The 14,870-nt window shown below is 42.9% G+C and overlaps 1 protein-coding gene across 2 annotated transcripts in view; it reads right to left on the reverse strand.

The window, feature by feature from the left end:
- LOC130030527 (targeting protein for Xklp2-like) overlaps positions 1–14,870 on the reverse strand; it is a 37,306-nt gene that overhangs the window by 11,774 nt on the left and 10,662 nt on the right. For both annotated transcript variants that reach the window (XM_056121848.1, XM_056121846.1), the window contains exons 5-9: positions 14,230–14,351; positions 11,537–11,688; positions 9,154–9,325; positions 7,645–7,786; positions 6,585–6,801 (exon numbers count right to left, since the gene is read on the reverse strand). In XM_056121848.1, the coding sequence (XP_055977823.1) occupies positions 6,585–6,801; positions 7,645–7,786; positions 9,154–9,325; positions 11,537–11,688; positions 14,230–14,351 (805 nt within the window). The remainder of the gene's footprint in view (positions 1–6,584; positions 6,802–7,644; positions 7,787–9,153; positions 9,326–11,536; positions 11,689–14,229; positions 14,352–14,870) is intronic.

The raw sequence follows: 14,870 nt of genomic DNA on the forward strand, positions 1-14,870 counted from the left end.
TCTGAAGTGCAATGCCAGGATTAAGCCCTGAGCACAGTCGGGAGTGGCCTACAACCCAAAAATAAATAGTAGAAATTTCTCAAAAGGTAAGTCATGAGATATTTACAAGTAGGCCCAATCCTAATGAATTGGAAAGTGATTTATGAAAAGCACTTTACAGCTGCTATCCATCCATACTTCATCTCCATTACTATTATGAAGAAGTCATTAAAACATAAAGGAAATTGAGCTCATAGAAACAGAAAAAGCTCCTTGCTTTGCTATTAAGGTTTTTAAATTACAAGAGCTTTAAGGGCAGAAAAAACATTTCCTTGTATTACGCAGAACAACTAAAAAAAGTGCAGTTTTCAAATGTCAATGGACATATTGCTGATTAATATTAGTGTCCCTATTTAATATTAGTAGTATCCCTATTTGTTTAGACATCAATCTGCTCTACCAGACTATAAAAGCTTTGAGCAAATAGGCTACATCTCTTCTCAATTTTAAATTATCAATATAGTGATAGTATAGTGGATAGTACATTAGTACCCCATATGGTCCCACAAGCCAGTCAGGAGTAATTCCTGAGTGCAAAGTCAGAAGTAACCCCGGAGTACCACCACATGTGGCCCAAAATCCAAATAAATCTTAAAACATTAACTACCAATACAGGCTAGAACATAGGCCAGTGCTTTTCAGTTTATACTGTTATCCATTTATCCCATACCACGCCCACACTGTGATTCTAGGTACTAGGGCTACAGAAGGGAACAATAAAGACATACAGCCTCCCTGCTCTCAGGTAACTCACATTCTAATTGGATAGAAAATAAAAAGGCGAAGGCCGGAGCAATAGTACAGCAGGTAGGGTTTGATCCCGAGCATCCCATATGGTCCCCTAAAAACACCACCAAAAATAACTCCTGAGTGGAGAGCCAGGAGAAACCCCTGAGCACGGAGCATCACAGGGTATGACCCCAAAAGAAAAATAAAAAGATAAAAAAGGCAATGAATCAATCAAATGTTTCCTGATTTTCACTAGTGCTCTGAAGCAGAACATAGAGCTAAAGAATCATAAAGAATCATGGGGGCTGAGGGAGGGAAACCGGGAAAGATATTAGTAAACAAGTGAAGTGTCCTTAGAAGTGGGAAGTGTGAGTAGACAGGTGATACATTTAAGAAAAGTATCCAAAGGCTTCCTTTTCAAGCCTGTGCTCTCCCTCCAAGGAGTATCTCACTTTCTTGTCTTTATGTTGCTTTGCTATTTCCACTCTGGAGAAACCTGTGTTTTCCTCAACATTACTCCTTCCTCTCCCCTCACATTCTTCTAAATTAGTTTCAATAAAAACGTCCTTGCTTCACAGAAATGGAGGGAGGGAGGGAGGAAAGCACCCAAAGCTGTGCTGGATAAAACAGTATAATGCGTAGGGTACTTGCCTTATACATGGCCCAACCAGAGTTTGATCCCTGGCACCACAGTCACCTGAGTGATCCTTGAGCACAGAGCTGGGAGTAAGCCTTGAGAACAGGCCCAAAACACAAAAATAAAGAACTCAACTGGCTGAGTGTCTGTATTCAATCACCAGCACCGCATGGTTCTGACCATAGAGTGGGAGTGGCCCTCAGCACTGCCAGGTGTGGTGAGAAAGAAGAGATTGATGCTGTAAATGTTCTAAATCAGCTGTGATGATGACTTGCCTAGCTACTCTGAAAATACACTTTTAAAAAGCACTAAAGACGACGACCCAAAAGAATCTCAGAACCGAGCAGCTTGCTGCCGAGATGCCTCCCGACCTTGCACCAGGCCGATTTCACCAGGGTGCCTCACGTGGAGCAGGCATTGTTGCACCACCTGCCCCCTAGGAATCCCGGCAGCTGCCAACTTCCAGAACCCAATGACAAGTCCAGGTATGCAGGAGCAGTGACTGTAAACTCCGGGTCTCAAGGGATAAGGAACGGGGAGCAGCTTGCTGCAGGGATTTCTCCAGACCCTAATTATCTAAAATTTTAGAATTCTAGGAGTGCGCGGCCGCTCTCATGGCCATGCCACATCTTAAACTATTCATAACAAGCAATACAAAATAAATTATCTAGCATCTGCCTGGTTCAGCAGGTTTGCATGGTGGCAAGTAAGTTCAAAATAATGGTGGGACTGGTGTCAAAATATTGAATGTAATCTATTATTGTGAACTTAATGAAAATAAATTTTTTTAAAAAGCACTAAAGACTAGAAAGATAACAGATAAGGAAATCTGCCTTACATACAACTGACCAAGGATCTATCCCCAGCAACGCATATGATTGATCCCCCAAGTGTACAACCAGGAATGATCTCTGAGCACAGAGCCTAAAGTAAGCCCTGATCACAGTTGGGTATGGGGACCCTTCACTGCCCCCCTCCAAAAAGAAAGAAAAAGAAAAGAATGAGAGAGAGAGACAGACAGACAGACAGACCTACAGACAGACAGGGAGAGGGAAAGAGGGAGAGGGAGAAAGAGGGAGGAAGAAGGAGGGGAGGAGAGAGAGAACATAAAAGGAGCCTAAAATAAAGCATGGGAGTGTTAGGGGTGAGTTCCCCAAGGCAACACAGTTCTCAGGTTTATCTCAGAGCTGTTAGGAAAATCACAGTGAAACAAGGTTAACTCAGGGAAGAGAAGAGATGGAGAAAAAGAGGGTAGAGGAAAGGAGAATTAAAAAAGAGAGTGGGGGGTGGGGGAAGGAGAGGGAAGGAAAGACATCACTGATATGCTGATCCCTAAGTCACATCTAAAATATTATTGCTAAAATTACTCACTGGCCTCATGACAGCACCTCTGCCGCTGTGGTGCCCCAGCTCCCCACTAGATGTCGGCATCAGGTTCACATTTCACACCCCTGAGCTCAAAGCTTTCATCACTCCACCTCTGCCCCGTGCATCTTTTTTCATCTACGGCCCACTGCTGCCCAGGCCTGTCTCTCATCAACCCTGCTGTCTCTTCACCATCTATCAACCACAAGTGGATGAGCACAAGAAACACGGTAAGGACGCATGGGATGGAGCTTCGGCATCAGGAGGACAGATGGGGACGAACCTGACACAGGCAAAGCTTCATGTGGGCTCTAGGAGGAAGGCTTTTCTGTCCTGCTGTTAAGAAGTCCAAGACTGGAAACCAAGGCATCAAGTCTCAGGTCTGCCATCAAATTTGAAAAACATTTCTATGGCCAAGCCACAATTCTCCTTTTAAGCTTTCCTTTATGAAACCCTGAGAGGGTAGATGAGAATTCATCTATGTTTTGCTTTTCTAAAACCAAGAGCTAAAGTGAAATCACTAGGAACTTTAGTAGGGAGAGCTGTGAGCAGCTAGCATCAAATTCAAAAACCACAAATACTGATATAAACAATAGCGGCGTAATAGAATAGAATAAAATGATGAAGGAGATGAAAGGTTCAGATCCTTGCTCTGCATACTAAATAATTCTTAATGACTATTTCCACATCTGAAAGGTAGGAATAATATGAGAACCTACCCCTTAAAAGAGTTGTTATCAGAAATTAGGTAGACTACCTACAACCATAATACAAGCGAAAAATGACAGCTACTACTACTATTACCAAGTTGTCTGCTTATTGTGTTCAGGTTGTACACTGAATTCTTCACCAGGTTCACAATAATCTGTGCAGCACCCTACAAATCAGTACTCCAGAGCTGAGGCCCAGTAATCTGTGTATGTGCTAAAATCCCCAGAGGATCTGAGAACGACTTGGATTTGGCACATAACTTCCCGACAGCATACCACATCATATTTAACACACCTGACTTACCCACTACTTTGTTGTAGATCTGTTCACCCATAAGTCTCTATAAGCATAGGTTTTGTTTGAGCAACTTCTGGCTGTACTCAGAGCTTACTCCTGGTTCTGCAGCCAGGGATCATTCCTGTGATGCTCAGGGGACCATAAGGGATGCTGGGGATTTAACCTGGGTAGGCAACAGTCCCTCAAAAAGGCATAATCTAAGATCTTACTTTACTCATCTTTTTCCCTTTCTTCATTTCTTTCTTTTTCCCTTCTGCCCTGCCAACCTCCTAATTTTTTTTTAGCAGCACTAGGAATCAAACCCAGATCCTATCTGAACCATCTACCTCAACATTCACTCCTGTTACAGAAGGTTCGCCATGCTCTCCACCTTTCAGAATTTTGTTATTTTATTCCCACCGCCTGGACTGTTAAACTACTACATTTCATTGTATTTCTAAAAGTTCAAACCCTACCATATAATGGAAAAGCACACATACCATCTACCACCCCCTTACGCTCCTCACAGCTCTCTCACAGACCTCTGCAATCAAAGTGCCTGAATTCTTGCTCGATCAATTACTAGCTTAATGCCCCAGGAATTCTTTTTTTTTTTTTTTTTTTTTTGCTTTTTGGGTCACACCCGGCAATGCACAGGGGTTACTCCTGGCTCTGCACTCAGGAGTTACTCCTGGCGGTGCTCAGAAGACCATATGGGATGCTGGGAATTGAACCCTAGTTGGCCGCGTGCAAGGCAAGCGCCCTACCCGCTGTGCTCTCTCCAGCCCCCCAGGAATGTTATTTAACCCATCTGTGCCTCATTTGCCTCCTAGAAATCATCTGATAATGAAAGTGACCACCTGAAGGATTATGGTCAAAATCAATGAGCCATAGTGCCTGGGATGTTGTTCAGTGGTACAGTCCTTTCCTTGCATGTGTAAAAGCCTTGGGTTCAAGTCCTGGCACCACCGAAAAATAAATATTAACAAGCAAATTAACAGAAAAGGGTTAGGCACTTATTAAATCTCAGCTATTATCATGACAATTTCACTACACCTTGGGAGGATCAAATGTTTCCTCTTCCATCAAGCATTCCCTGTTTTTTTTTCTTGCTTTTTGAGTATACCCAGCGATGCTCAGGGGTTATTCCTGGCTCTACACTCAGGAATCACTCCTGGTGGTGCTCAGGGGACCATATGAGATGCTGGGAATCGAACCTGGGTCAGCCGCGTGCAAGGCAAGCGCCCTACCCGCTGTGCTCTCTCCAGCCCCCCAGGAATGTTATTTAACCCATCTGTGCCTCATTTGCCTCCTAGAAATCGTCTGATAATGAAAGTGACCACCTGAAGGATTATGGTCAAAATCAATGAGCCATAGTGCCTGGGATGTTGTTCAGTGGTACAGTCCTTTCCTTGCATGTGTAAAAGCCTTGGGTTCAAGTCCTGGCACCACCGAAAAATAAATATTAACAAGCAAATTAACAGAAAAGGGTTAGGCACTTATTAAATCTCAGCTATTATCATGACAATTTCACTACACCTTGGGAGGATCAAATGTTTCCTCTTCCATCAAGCATTCCCTGTTTTTTTTTTCTTGCTTTTTGAGTATACCCAGCGATGCTCAGGGGTTATTCCTGGCTCTACACTCAGGAATCACTCCTGGTGGTGCTCAGGGGACCATATGAGATGCTGGGAATCGAACCTGGGTCAGCCGCGTGCAAGGCAAGCGCCCTACCCGCTGTGCTCTCTCCAGCCCCCCAGGAATGTTATTTAACCCATCTGTGCCTCATTTGCCTCCTAGAAATCGTCTGATAATGAAAGTGACCACCTGAAGGATTATGGTCAAAATCAATGAGCCATAGTGCCTGGGATGTTGTTCAGTGGTACAGTCCTTTCCTTGCATGTGTAAAAGCCTTGGGTTCAAGTCCTGGCACCACCGAAAAATAAATATTAACAAGCAAATTAACAGAAAAGGGTTAGGCACTTATTAAATCTCAGCTATTATCATGACAATTTCACTACACCTTGGGAGGATCAAATGTTTCCTCTTCCATCAAGCATTCCCTGTTTTTTTTTTTCTTGCTTTTTGAGTATACCCAGCGATGCTCAGGGGTTATTCCTGGCTCTATACTCAGGAATCACTCCTGGCGGTGCTCGGGGGACCATATGGGATGCCGGGGATAGAACCCAGGTCGGCTGCATGCAAGGCAAACGCCCTACCCGCTGTGCTATTGCTCCGGCTCGCATTCCCTGATTGGTTTGTTCATTTGTCTGTATTCAAGTTTTATTTTACTTGGTTGGAAAGTACTCACTCTACTAATTTTTGTCTATGGGTGTTGAGTCACCAATCCGCAGGCACAGGGCCAGAAACTAAGGTTCTAGCGAAAGGGCACCTGCAACTGGGAAAAATCATTACCTCCTTTAAAGTACTGTTTTTCTTGCTTTTTGGGTCACACCTGGTGATACACAGGGGTTACTCCTGGCTCTGCACTCAGTAATCACTCCTGGCAGTGCTCTGGGGACCATATGGGATGCTGGGGATCGAACCCAGGGCGGCCACGTGCAAGGCAAACGCCCTACCCGCTGTACTACAGATCTAGATTGCCTTTAAAGTACTTTTAACCATGAACCTCAGAACATTTTATAGTTTCTAGATAATGCTGTTTTCTTTACTAGATTACAGGGTCCTGGCAGCAAAATTCACCTATTATGTCTCTTTATTACCTACAGCTCCTAATATGATGCCTTACAGTGTCTGTCTACCCCAACATTTGTGACCAGTGGATATTTGATGATGCAGTGTTACAGCACACATCAACTGTTCTTACCACAACATCTTCCAAGATCTTAGAGGGGCATGGTCTGGAATGAAATTCAAAATGTTCATCCTCTGATTTCTTCTTTGACTCTCGTTCCTGGATTCTTTTCTCAATTTCTAAATCAAAGCCAATAGGCTGGGTGGGTGGTTTCACCGGTGGCTTTTTAGGCAAGATGGGCCCACTTTCAAGAATCCTGGGATCAAGTTCCCGTGCTTTGAATTTATATCTGTGAGTTCAAATAACAACAACATTTTTTTTTTACTGAAAATCAATCAACAACAAAGTAGGTCAAAAACAAAAGTATAATAATCATTGGTTACCGATCAGAAAATTCCCAAAACAACATTTCAGCTCTTACCATAGCTATGAACTTATCTCTGTTTCCAGAGCAAAGAATAAACAATAGACCTAACATTTCCATCACTTTAAAAAAGAACAATTCTCTCACAAAGGAAGTTCCCTTTTCAAAAGGACAGAAAAAGGAATAGAAGAGCATTGAAGAGAAAGCCCAGAGCAATTCACAACTAGACTAGAAAGGACATGAGCGCTCTGGTGTTGGTGAAGATGCATTAACTTTGGACACCAAAATCAAAAAACGTTAATACAATTGTAACCATGTTACCTAAACTATTAAAAAACATTTTTTAAAACAAAACAAGGAGAGCTCAATGTGCTAGGTGCATGCTTTGCCCACAGGAGACCTGGATGCGATACCTGGAGTGACTCCCAAACACAATGCTGGGAGTAGCCACTGAACACTGCTGTATGTGGCCTAAAAAATAACCAACCAAATAAATAAACCAAACACAAACTACATCCTCTGGGTATCTATAAATGGGTGGAATCTCCTAAACAAACTTCAGAGGACACCCCTTCAATAGAATCATAAATTCCTCCACTTCTGCATTAGTTTTCCATCAGTTTACGCAGTAGGCCATTTCCATATACAGAGGCCAGGACACGGCTTTGAGTCTATAGCTATTCGGTGCCATTAATCCCTTAGCAACTCCCTCTTATAAAACTAAAAAGAATATAGGTTCTTCCTCAAATAATAACAGTGGGGACTTACTGTTGTAGTTTCTCAAGTTCCTCAGCCTCCTGATCTGCTGCGCTTTTGTAGGTCACAGGCCTTGCACGATGTTTAGTTTGCAGTACGGGGGTCTGTGGGTCTCTGGAGATCTTGGCCACAGCAGGTTTAGAAGGCAACAGAACTACAAACCAAGACTATAGGTATTCACCTTGTTCACAAAAACCTCACGAATCAGTGCAGAGATGCCAAACCACAGAATGGCTGGCCTACCACACTCAGCTCAGATCAGCTGCCAGCCTGAGAAGCAAGCATTCAGTCCCCTTTTCCCAACCAGGCAATAAGGAGTGCGATGAAGGTAGACTTTAATAAACTCTACCTACTGAAAGCAAAACCTATTTGTATCTGACGAACTCTTTATCATAGCCCCTATTTTCTTTCTATTGGAAATGCCAACTTTCTTAAAAAATAAGGCTTGCTTATTCCAGCTTCAAAATTTCTTCTTGGGGCTAGCAAGAGCGATCACTCAAACGCTAGAGCACATGGTTTTCATGCAGGAGGCCAGACTGGATCCCCTACACGACAGTGAATAGCATCAAGTTGGGAGCATCAAGTTGGGAGCAATCCCTTAGTGGTGTGGGATATGGCTACAAAACCATAAATAAACAAATACACAGAGATTATGAATAAAACCTTTCTAAAGACCAAGCACTAATTCTCAACTTTAGGAATTCCCTAAAAGCATTCTATCAAATTATCAAGCAAATCTCTCAAAAAATCAAATCAAATACAAAAGTATACTAATAGAAAACAAACAAACAAAAAAAAAAACACCACACACCAAAGCATAAATATCAAGATAATTACAGTTGGTCAGGAATTTTCCTGGCTAGGCAAATTCAAAAGTTTATTAATTACATAGAATAAGTTCTCTAAGTTACAAGAGTGGGAGATAGAAACCAAACGTTTTTTCCAAACCTAATTTTTAGAAAAACATCAGACTTCTGGGACCAGACAGTGGGTTCAGTCATTGGGGGGGGGGGGGGAGAAAAAGCATAAAACCTTGAATGTAAAATGCCTTCTTTTTATTTCTTTTGGTTTTTGGGCCACACTTGGCTGTACTCAGGGTTTATTCCTGGCTCTGTGCACAGGGATCACTTCTGGCAGGCTCAAGGTACTGTAAGAGAAGCCGGGGATCAAACCCAGGTCAGCCATGTACCGGTGTACTATTGCTCCGGCCCCATATCATTTATGGATAATTAAAAGAATTAAACATTGACACAAGCCCAAGATTTTCTTATTACATAAGGATATCTTGGGTTACTTTGATTCCCTATAGCCAATTATTGACCAGCAGGGAAGACGATTGATGCATCTAAATGCACAGAGAGCTGGGTGGTTCAGAAAAACTATATTGTTCGCATATAAGTACATGCCATGGTTAATTTCAAAAGGCAGGATTTCAATTACAGGAAAATTTGTGTATGATACATAGTGAAAGAGAATTCCAGGGGTGTCTCCAGACAGCTATTATATTGATCTCAAACTTACCAATATCTTCCTTTTTGCTCCTTAAGTGGTATCTGTTAATGGTTCCTTTACAGAAGGCTTCAACCTGCTGTGCAAGGGGCACATATGTAGAAGCTGTTTCATCAAATGTTCTTTTCTTTCCATGGGACAGGTTGAAAGGCTTAATTATGGTGCATCCTCTGGATACTTGAGCCTGTGAAGAAATTGTTCACCAAATGAAGTACTATGAAAGAGTTCAGATCTAGCATAGCCACATACTCAGCACGAAAGATCAAAAGAGTCTATGTAAAGCTTTTTCATTCCTTGAAGAAAGATTATATCCAACTTCTCCCCAATTCTTTGTAGGGGATGAGGGAGTGGAAGTGCCAGGAACGGAACTCAGGTCTCACACAAGACATTGAGTCACATTCACAACCCCATCTTTCAAAAGCAGAAGAAAAGGGGACAAGGATGAGGCTCAGTGTTAAGTGCTCATTTTGCATGCATCTTGCATGTATAAGGCCCAGGGTTCAATTTCTGGCAGTATAGTAAAAAGAAGGAATTCGGAGAGCCCGGCAAGCTACCGAGAGTATTCGATATGCCAGACACAGTAACAACAAAGTCTCCAATGGAGACGTTACTGGGCCCGCTCGAGCAAATCGACGATCAACGGGAGGGCCTTTACCTTTACCTTATAGTAAAAAGAAAAGAGGAAAAAAGATGTAGCACTTAAGAAGTCATGCAAAATCAATTAAGATGGCTTTTCACATTAATGTTTGCTTTGGTTTGGGAGCGCCACTCATCTCAGAGCTCACTGTTCACTTCAGGCTCAGGCAGGGATCAGGGACCATAAGCAGAGCTGAGCTAGAACCCACCAAGTGGTCTGTGTGCTAGGAAGTGTCTTATCTGCTGTACTCTATTTCTGGCCCCAGAATATCTTTATTTTGAAATCATCAAGAACAAGATTTATTAGATTTAAAGGAGGGGTAGGGAAAGTTGCAACAAGCATCTCATCCCCAATTCCATTTTTTAAAAAGTCCTTTAATTTTTTCTAGAGGAGGGAGCTAGTGGGGCCTCCTCAGTGGGCTCAGGGGCCACTTTCCTGGCAATACATGGCCTACTGGTCCAAACACAACAACTGGTTAGGTGCTTCGCACAGTGATGCTGTGTTACTCTAAGGCCACCCCTCTGGTTTCAGGAGCCATCAAAGCTATATCTGGCAACACTTGAGGGCTACCAGAACTATATGCCATGGTATTTGAGGGGTCATATGGTGCTGGGGATCTAACTTTGATCTCAGTGAATAAGCCATGTACTCTAGTTTACTGAATTACCTGCCCTCCCCAGTCTTTTTTGATTGGGCTTCTGGGTCTGGATCAGTAAAGTAGCTTCCAAATGATAATCTCTCCACCTATTTCCCCAAACTGATGAAGAAGCCTACTCCCTGAATCATTAATTTTTATGAAAGTAGTCTCTGACCAGAAACAAAGCTCTTCGAGGACCTACCCCTCAAAAAAAAAAAAAAAACCAAAATTTTAAAGACCACCTTGGATTTAAAACTTAAGAGGTGAGAGTACAGGGATTAAAGTGCTTGCCCTAGGGGATAGGAGGGAGGGGGAAAAAATAAGTCGAGAAAGTGCTTGCCCTACATGCAGCCAACTCCATCTGCAGCAGTGTATATGGTTCCCTAAGCAACACCAGGAGTGATTCCTGAGGGACTAGTCAGGAGTAAGCCCTGAGCACCACCAGGTATGGCCCAAAAACCACAAAGAAGAAACAGAGAGAGAGAGAGAGAGAGAGAGAGAGAGAGAGAGAGAGAGAGTTGACTTCAGTAAATAATGATAATGCAAGTAGAGTACTAGAATTTTTGTTAATGTTCTGCCTCTACATGGGATTTGAGTAGTCTGTCCCAACCTCATTTTCCCTATAAAGTATATTTTATTTTGTACCATCTTTACAGACACAAGATATCATCAAGAATAACATTAACTTTTATAAACTGTAGTGTGTACCTATAATTAAACACACATAATTCTATGTGTTTTATGCACATTTCAAACTCAGTTTTACAACAACTTGGTAAGATGGGTTCCCAGAAAGATACAGAAATTTACCAAAGGTCACAAAGCAAATGCAAACCGAGGATCTTTATTGTTTGGCTGTCAAGCCACTCTCTGGATTGCTCAGGAGCTGTGTGTCTGGTGGGGACCACACTACAGTGATCAGGAGGGATGCAGTCCTGGGGATCAAACCTGGGTAAGTTACACGCAAGGCAAGCACTTAACCCCTGTACAATCTCTCTAGTCCAGACACAGATCTATTTTAAGTCAAAATATACTTCTCTCAATTATATCAGATCAGAATACTACATCTAAAATCCTAATCGAATTAGTAACAGGAATATTCATTCAATCCATAAGCTTACAGGAGACGAAGGATGCTTTCGTAGCTCCGATGTAAAGTTTATTTCCTTATATTCTTCCTGGTTCTTGGGGCGCTGTTTAATTCGCTCATCTGTGCGAAAATGGAAGTCTACTACTTTGGTTACTTGGCTCACTGACTTCTTCAAGGAATGTCCTGGGTGAGAAGCAAAGTAAACACATAGGTAACACTGAAAATAGGAAACAGTATGACCTTTTTATTCCACTCCTATTGATACGTTTATAACCATGGATCATATAACTTCAATTCACAATCACAACCGATCAAGACCATCTTGTTAATCGTCGATTGCCTCGAGCAGGCCCCAGTAACGTCTCCTTCGTCCTAGCCCTGAGATTTTTTTAAAAAGTGCCATATTCAAGGCTCTTTCAAAGTTAGGAGAATGAGACCCATCATTGTTACTGGTATTTGGCATATTGGGTACGCCATGGGGAGTTTGCCAGACTCTGCCTTGTGGGCAGGTTATGTGTGGGCAGGTATATTCGGTAGCATGCCAGTTTGTCCAAAGTAGGACTGAGATAATAAGATGTCGCTTGGCTGCGAATGTGGCCGCGCGCTTCCGGGAGCTGGGTTTTATAGTCTCTGAGTCTTGGCCGTTGATGGGATTACATGGCGCCAGGGGGCCAGTTGGTGGGTGTGACCCCGGCCTACTGGAATTTGGAGGATCTGGGTGGAGGATGCTCAGCCCCGATCCGCGTAGGCTAGGAGATCTCAGTCCCGGGACCCGCATGTCTTTGTTCCTCTGCCGGTACCTTCATGTGTGCGGAGAGTGGTCTCAGTATGGTGGTGGCAGGTTCTGGAGGTCTTCGGCTGCCAGAGACCTGGTCGGGGCGGGGAGGAGAACTCAACCCGCTACCCTCCAAGGGGCCCCGCAGAGTCTCCTGGCCCCTCGCCTGGCTGTCCTCGCCGGGGCCCCTTGGAGGGGAGCAGGTTGAGTTCTCCTCCCCGCCCTGACCAGGGCTCTGGCAGCCGAAGACCTCCAGAACCTGCCACCACCATACTGAGACCACTCTCCGCACACATGAAGGTACCGGCAGAGGAACAAAGGCATGCGGGTCCCGGGACTGAGATCTCCCAGTCTACTCGGATCGGGGCTGAGCATCCTCCACCCAGATCTTCCAAATTCCAGTAGGCCGGGGTCACACCCACCAACTGGCCCCCTGGCGCCATGTAATCCCATCAACGGCCAAGACTCAGAGACTATAAAACCCAGCTCCCGGAAGAGAACAGCGCACAGTCTCCTTCAATTCACTTTCTACAAAAAAACCTAATACTTTAAACAACCCTTGGGATAATAGTCTTATTTACTAAGAAATGCTGAGTCAGAGGCCAGGCCCTTCCATCAGATGCACTATCAAAAGGAGCACATGCACTGTCAGACCATCTGACACCTGTGGTGTCAGATGCACTGTTCAAAGGATTAGAGCACCTCATCTCTCAGGTGTGATGATTTTCTGAAGACAGAGAATAACTGGGATACTTTTCATAAGAGTTCAGTATCTGATTTTTAAAGCATCTCTAAGAGGAAAAACCCTATAAACTTCATGGATATTTTTTTCAACATACTACTACTGGACATTATGGCTATGATTCCACCAATAACTATTTGATGCAGAGCAAAGCACAATGTAGACTCTTTCAGCTCCCTTAGTCATACTGTTTCTCCATGGCTACAACTAGATGTAACTTATAACCCTTTTCCTCTGCCTGGGATAAATCAGAAAAATAAATAAACAACCTAACTTGCCAATTGCTTTTTCTTTTTTTTAAACTTTTTAAATTTTTGGCAGGGCTGAAGCGATAGCACAGCGGGTAGGGCGTTTACCTTGCAAGCGGCCAACATGGTGACCTGAGTTGATTCCTCCACCCCTCTTGGAGAGCCCAGCAAGCTACTGAGAGTATCTCGCCCGCAAGGCAAAGCCTGGCAAGCTACCTGTGACATATTCAATATGCCAAAACACAATAACAACAAATCTCATGATGGAGACGTTACTGGGCCCACTCAAGCAAATCGATGAATAATGGGAGGACTGTGACCATGACCGTGAATTTTTGGCCACACCAGTGATGCTCAGGGGTTACTCCTGGCTGTGCACTCAGAAATTATTCCTGGTGGTGCTTGGGAATGCCAGGCATCGAACCCAGGCTGGCTACATGCAAGGCAAGCACCTTACCTGCTGTTCTATTTCTCTGGCCCCTGCTCTTTTATTTCAATCCCAGTTCCTTCTTTTTCTAATACAAAGAAAAATAATTTGGAGGGGAAAGGAACAATTCTACTTTAAAATGAGAGAAATTTTCATGGAAATGGGCTTCAAAAGATAGAAAAAGGGTTAATTAAGCATGTTTATTAATTAATTAAGCAGTAGAACACTTGCCTTGAATATGTAAGTCTCTGGGTTCAATCCCCAGCACCACTTTAAAAAACAAAAAAAAAGGAATGACATCTATAGCTAGAGATGCTGAAAGAAAGAAGTTGGATATGTAAAACGAACCGGAGAGTGATCACGGGACTATAATGAAATCCATATCCAAAAAACCCATAGTCCTTCAAAATAAACATCTTATGCTATTGACCAAAATACTTTTTTCTTCAGAAACTTAAGAAAAAAAAAACAAAAAACACCAACACTGAGAACCACCTCCTCATAAATTAGATTCAACTAGAACCAAGCTAACCTGTTCCCGCAAGAGCAATTTTCTTGAATTCTTCATTCTTTTTCCGCATCTCCATCACCTCCTGCTGCATCTTCATTCTCTTCTCCAACTCTTGCTCCTCAGTACTTTTTAGAATTTTCTGCCTGAAGGGCAAAATAATACAGGAGATAGGAGAAAAGAAAGGGGATCAATGATTCAAAATAATCTAATGGCACTTTATAGATTGTTTTCGTCTGAAAACAAACAAACAATTAGAACAAAACAAAACAAAACAAAAAGGTACTGGAGCAATAGTAGAATGGGTAGGGCACTTGCCTTGCATGGAGCTGCCCCAGGTTGGATCCTCCACGCCCTACATGGTCCCCACACTCTATATGGTTCCTGAGCCCCACCAGTCGTGATGCTTGAGCATGAAGCCAGGAGTAAACCCTGAGCATCACTGAATCTGGCCCCCAAACAAAACAAACAAATAAAAACCTATTTACTCAGATTAAGACCAGAAGGGAGCTTGTCATAATTAAAATGTTTAGGTATTAAATTTCACAGACTTTTTTTCTCTTATTCTTTACATTTGCTTTGAAAATAAATTTTTTTCAAGACTTTAAGAGGAATACCTACTAAGAAAGATTTCACCTTTTGAGAGTTACAACTTTAGGACTTTG

The sequence above is a fragment of the Sorex fumeus genome, unplaced genomic scaffold, assembly GCF_029834395.1.
Source record: "Sorex fumeus unplaced genomic scaffold, SorFum_2.1 ptg000044l, whole genome shotgun sequence".
Classification (NCBI taxonomy): domain Eukaryota; kingdom Metazoa; phylum Chordata; class Mammalia; order Eulipotyphla; family Soricidae; genus Sorex; species Sorex fumeus.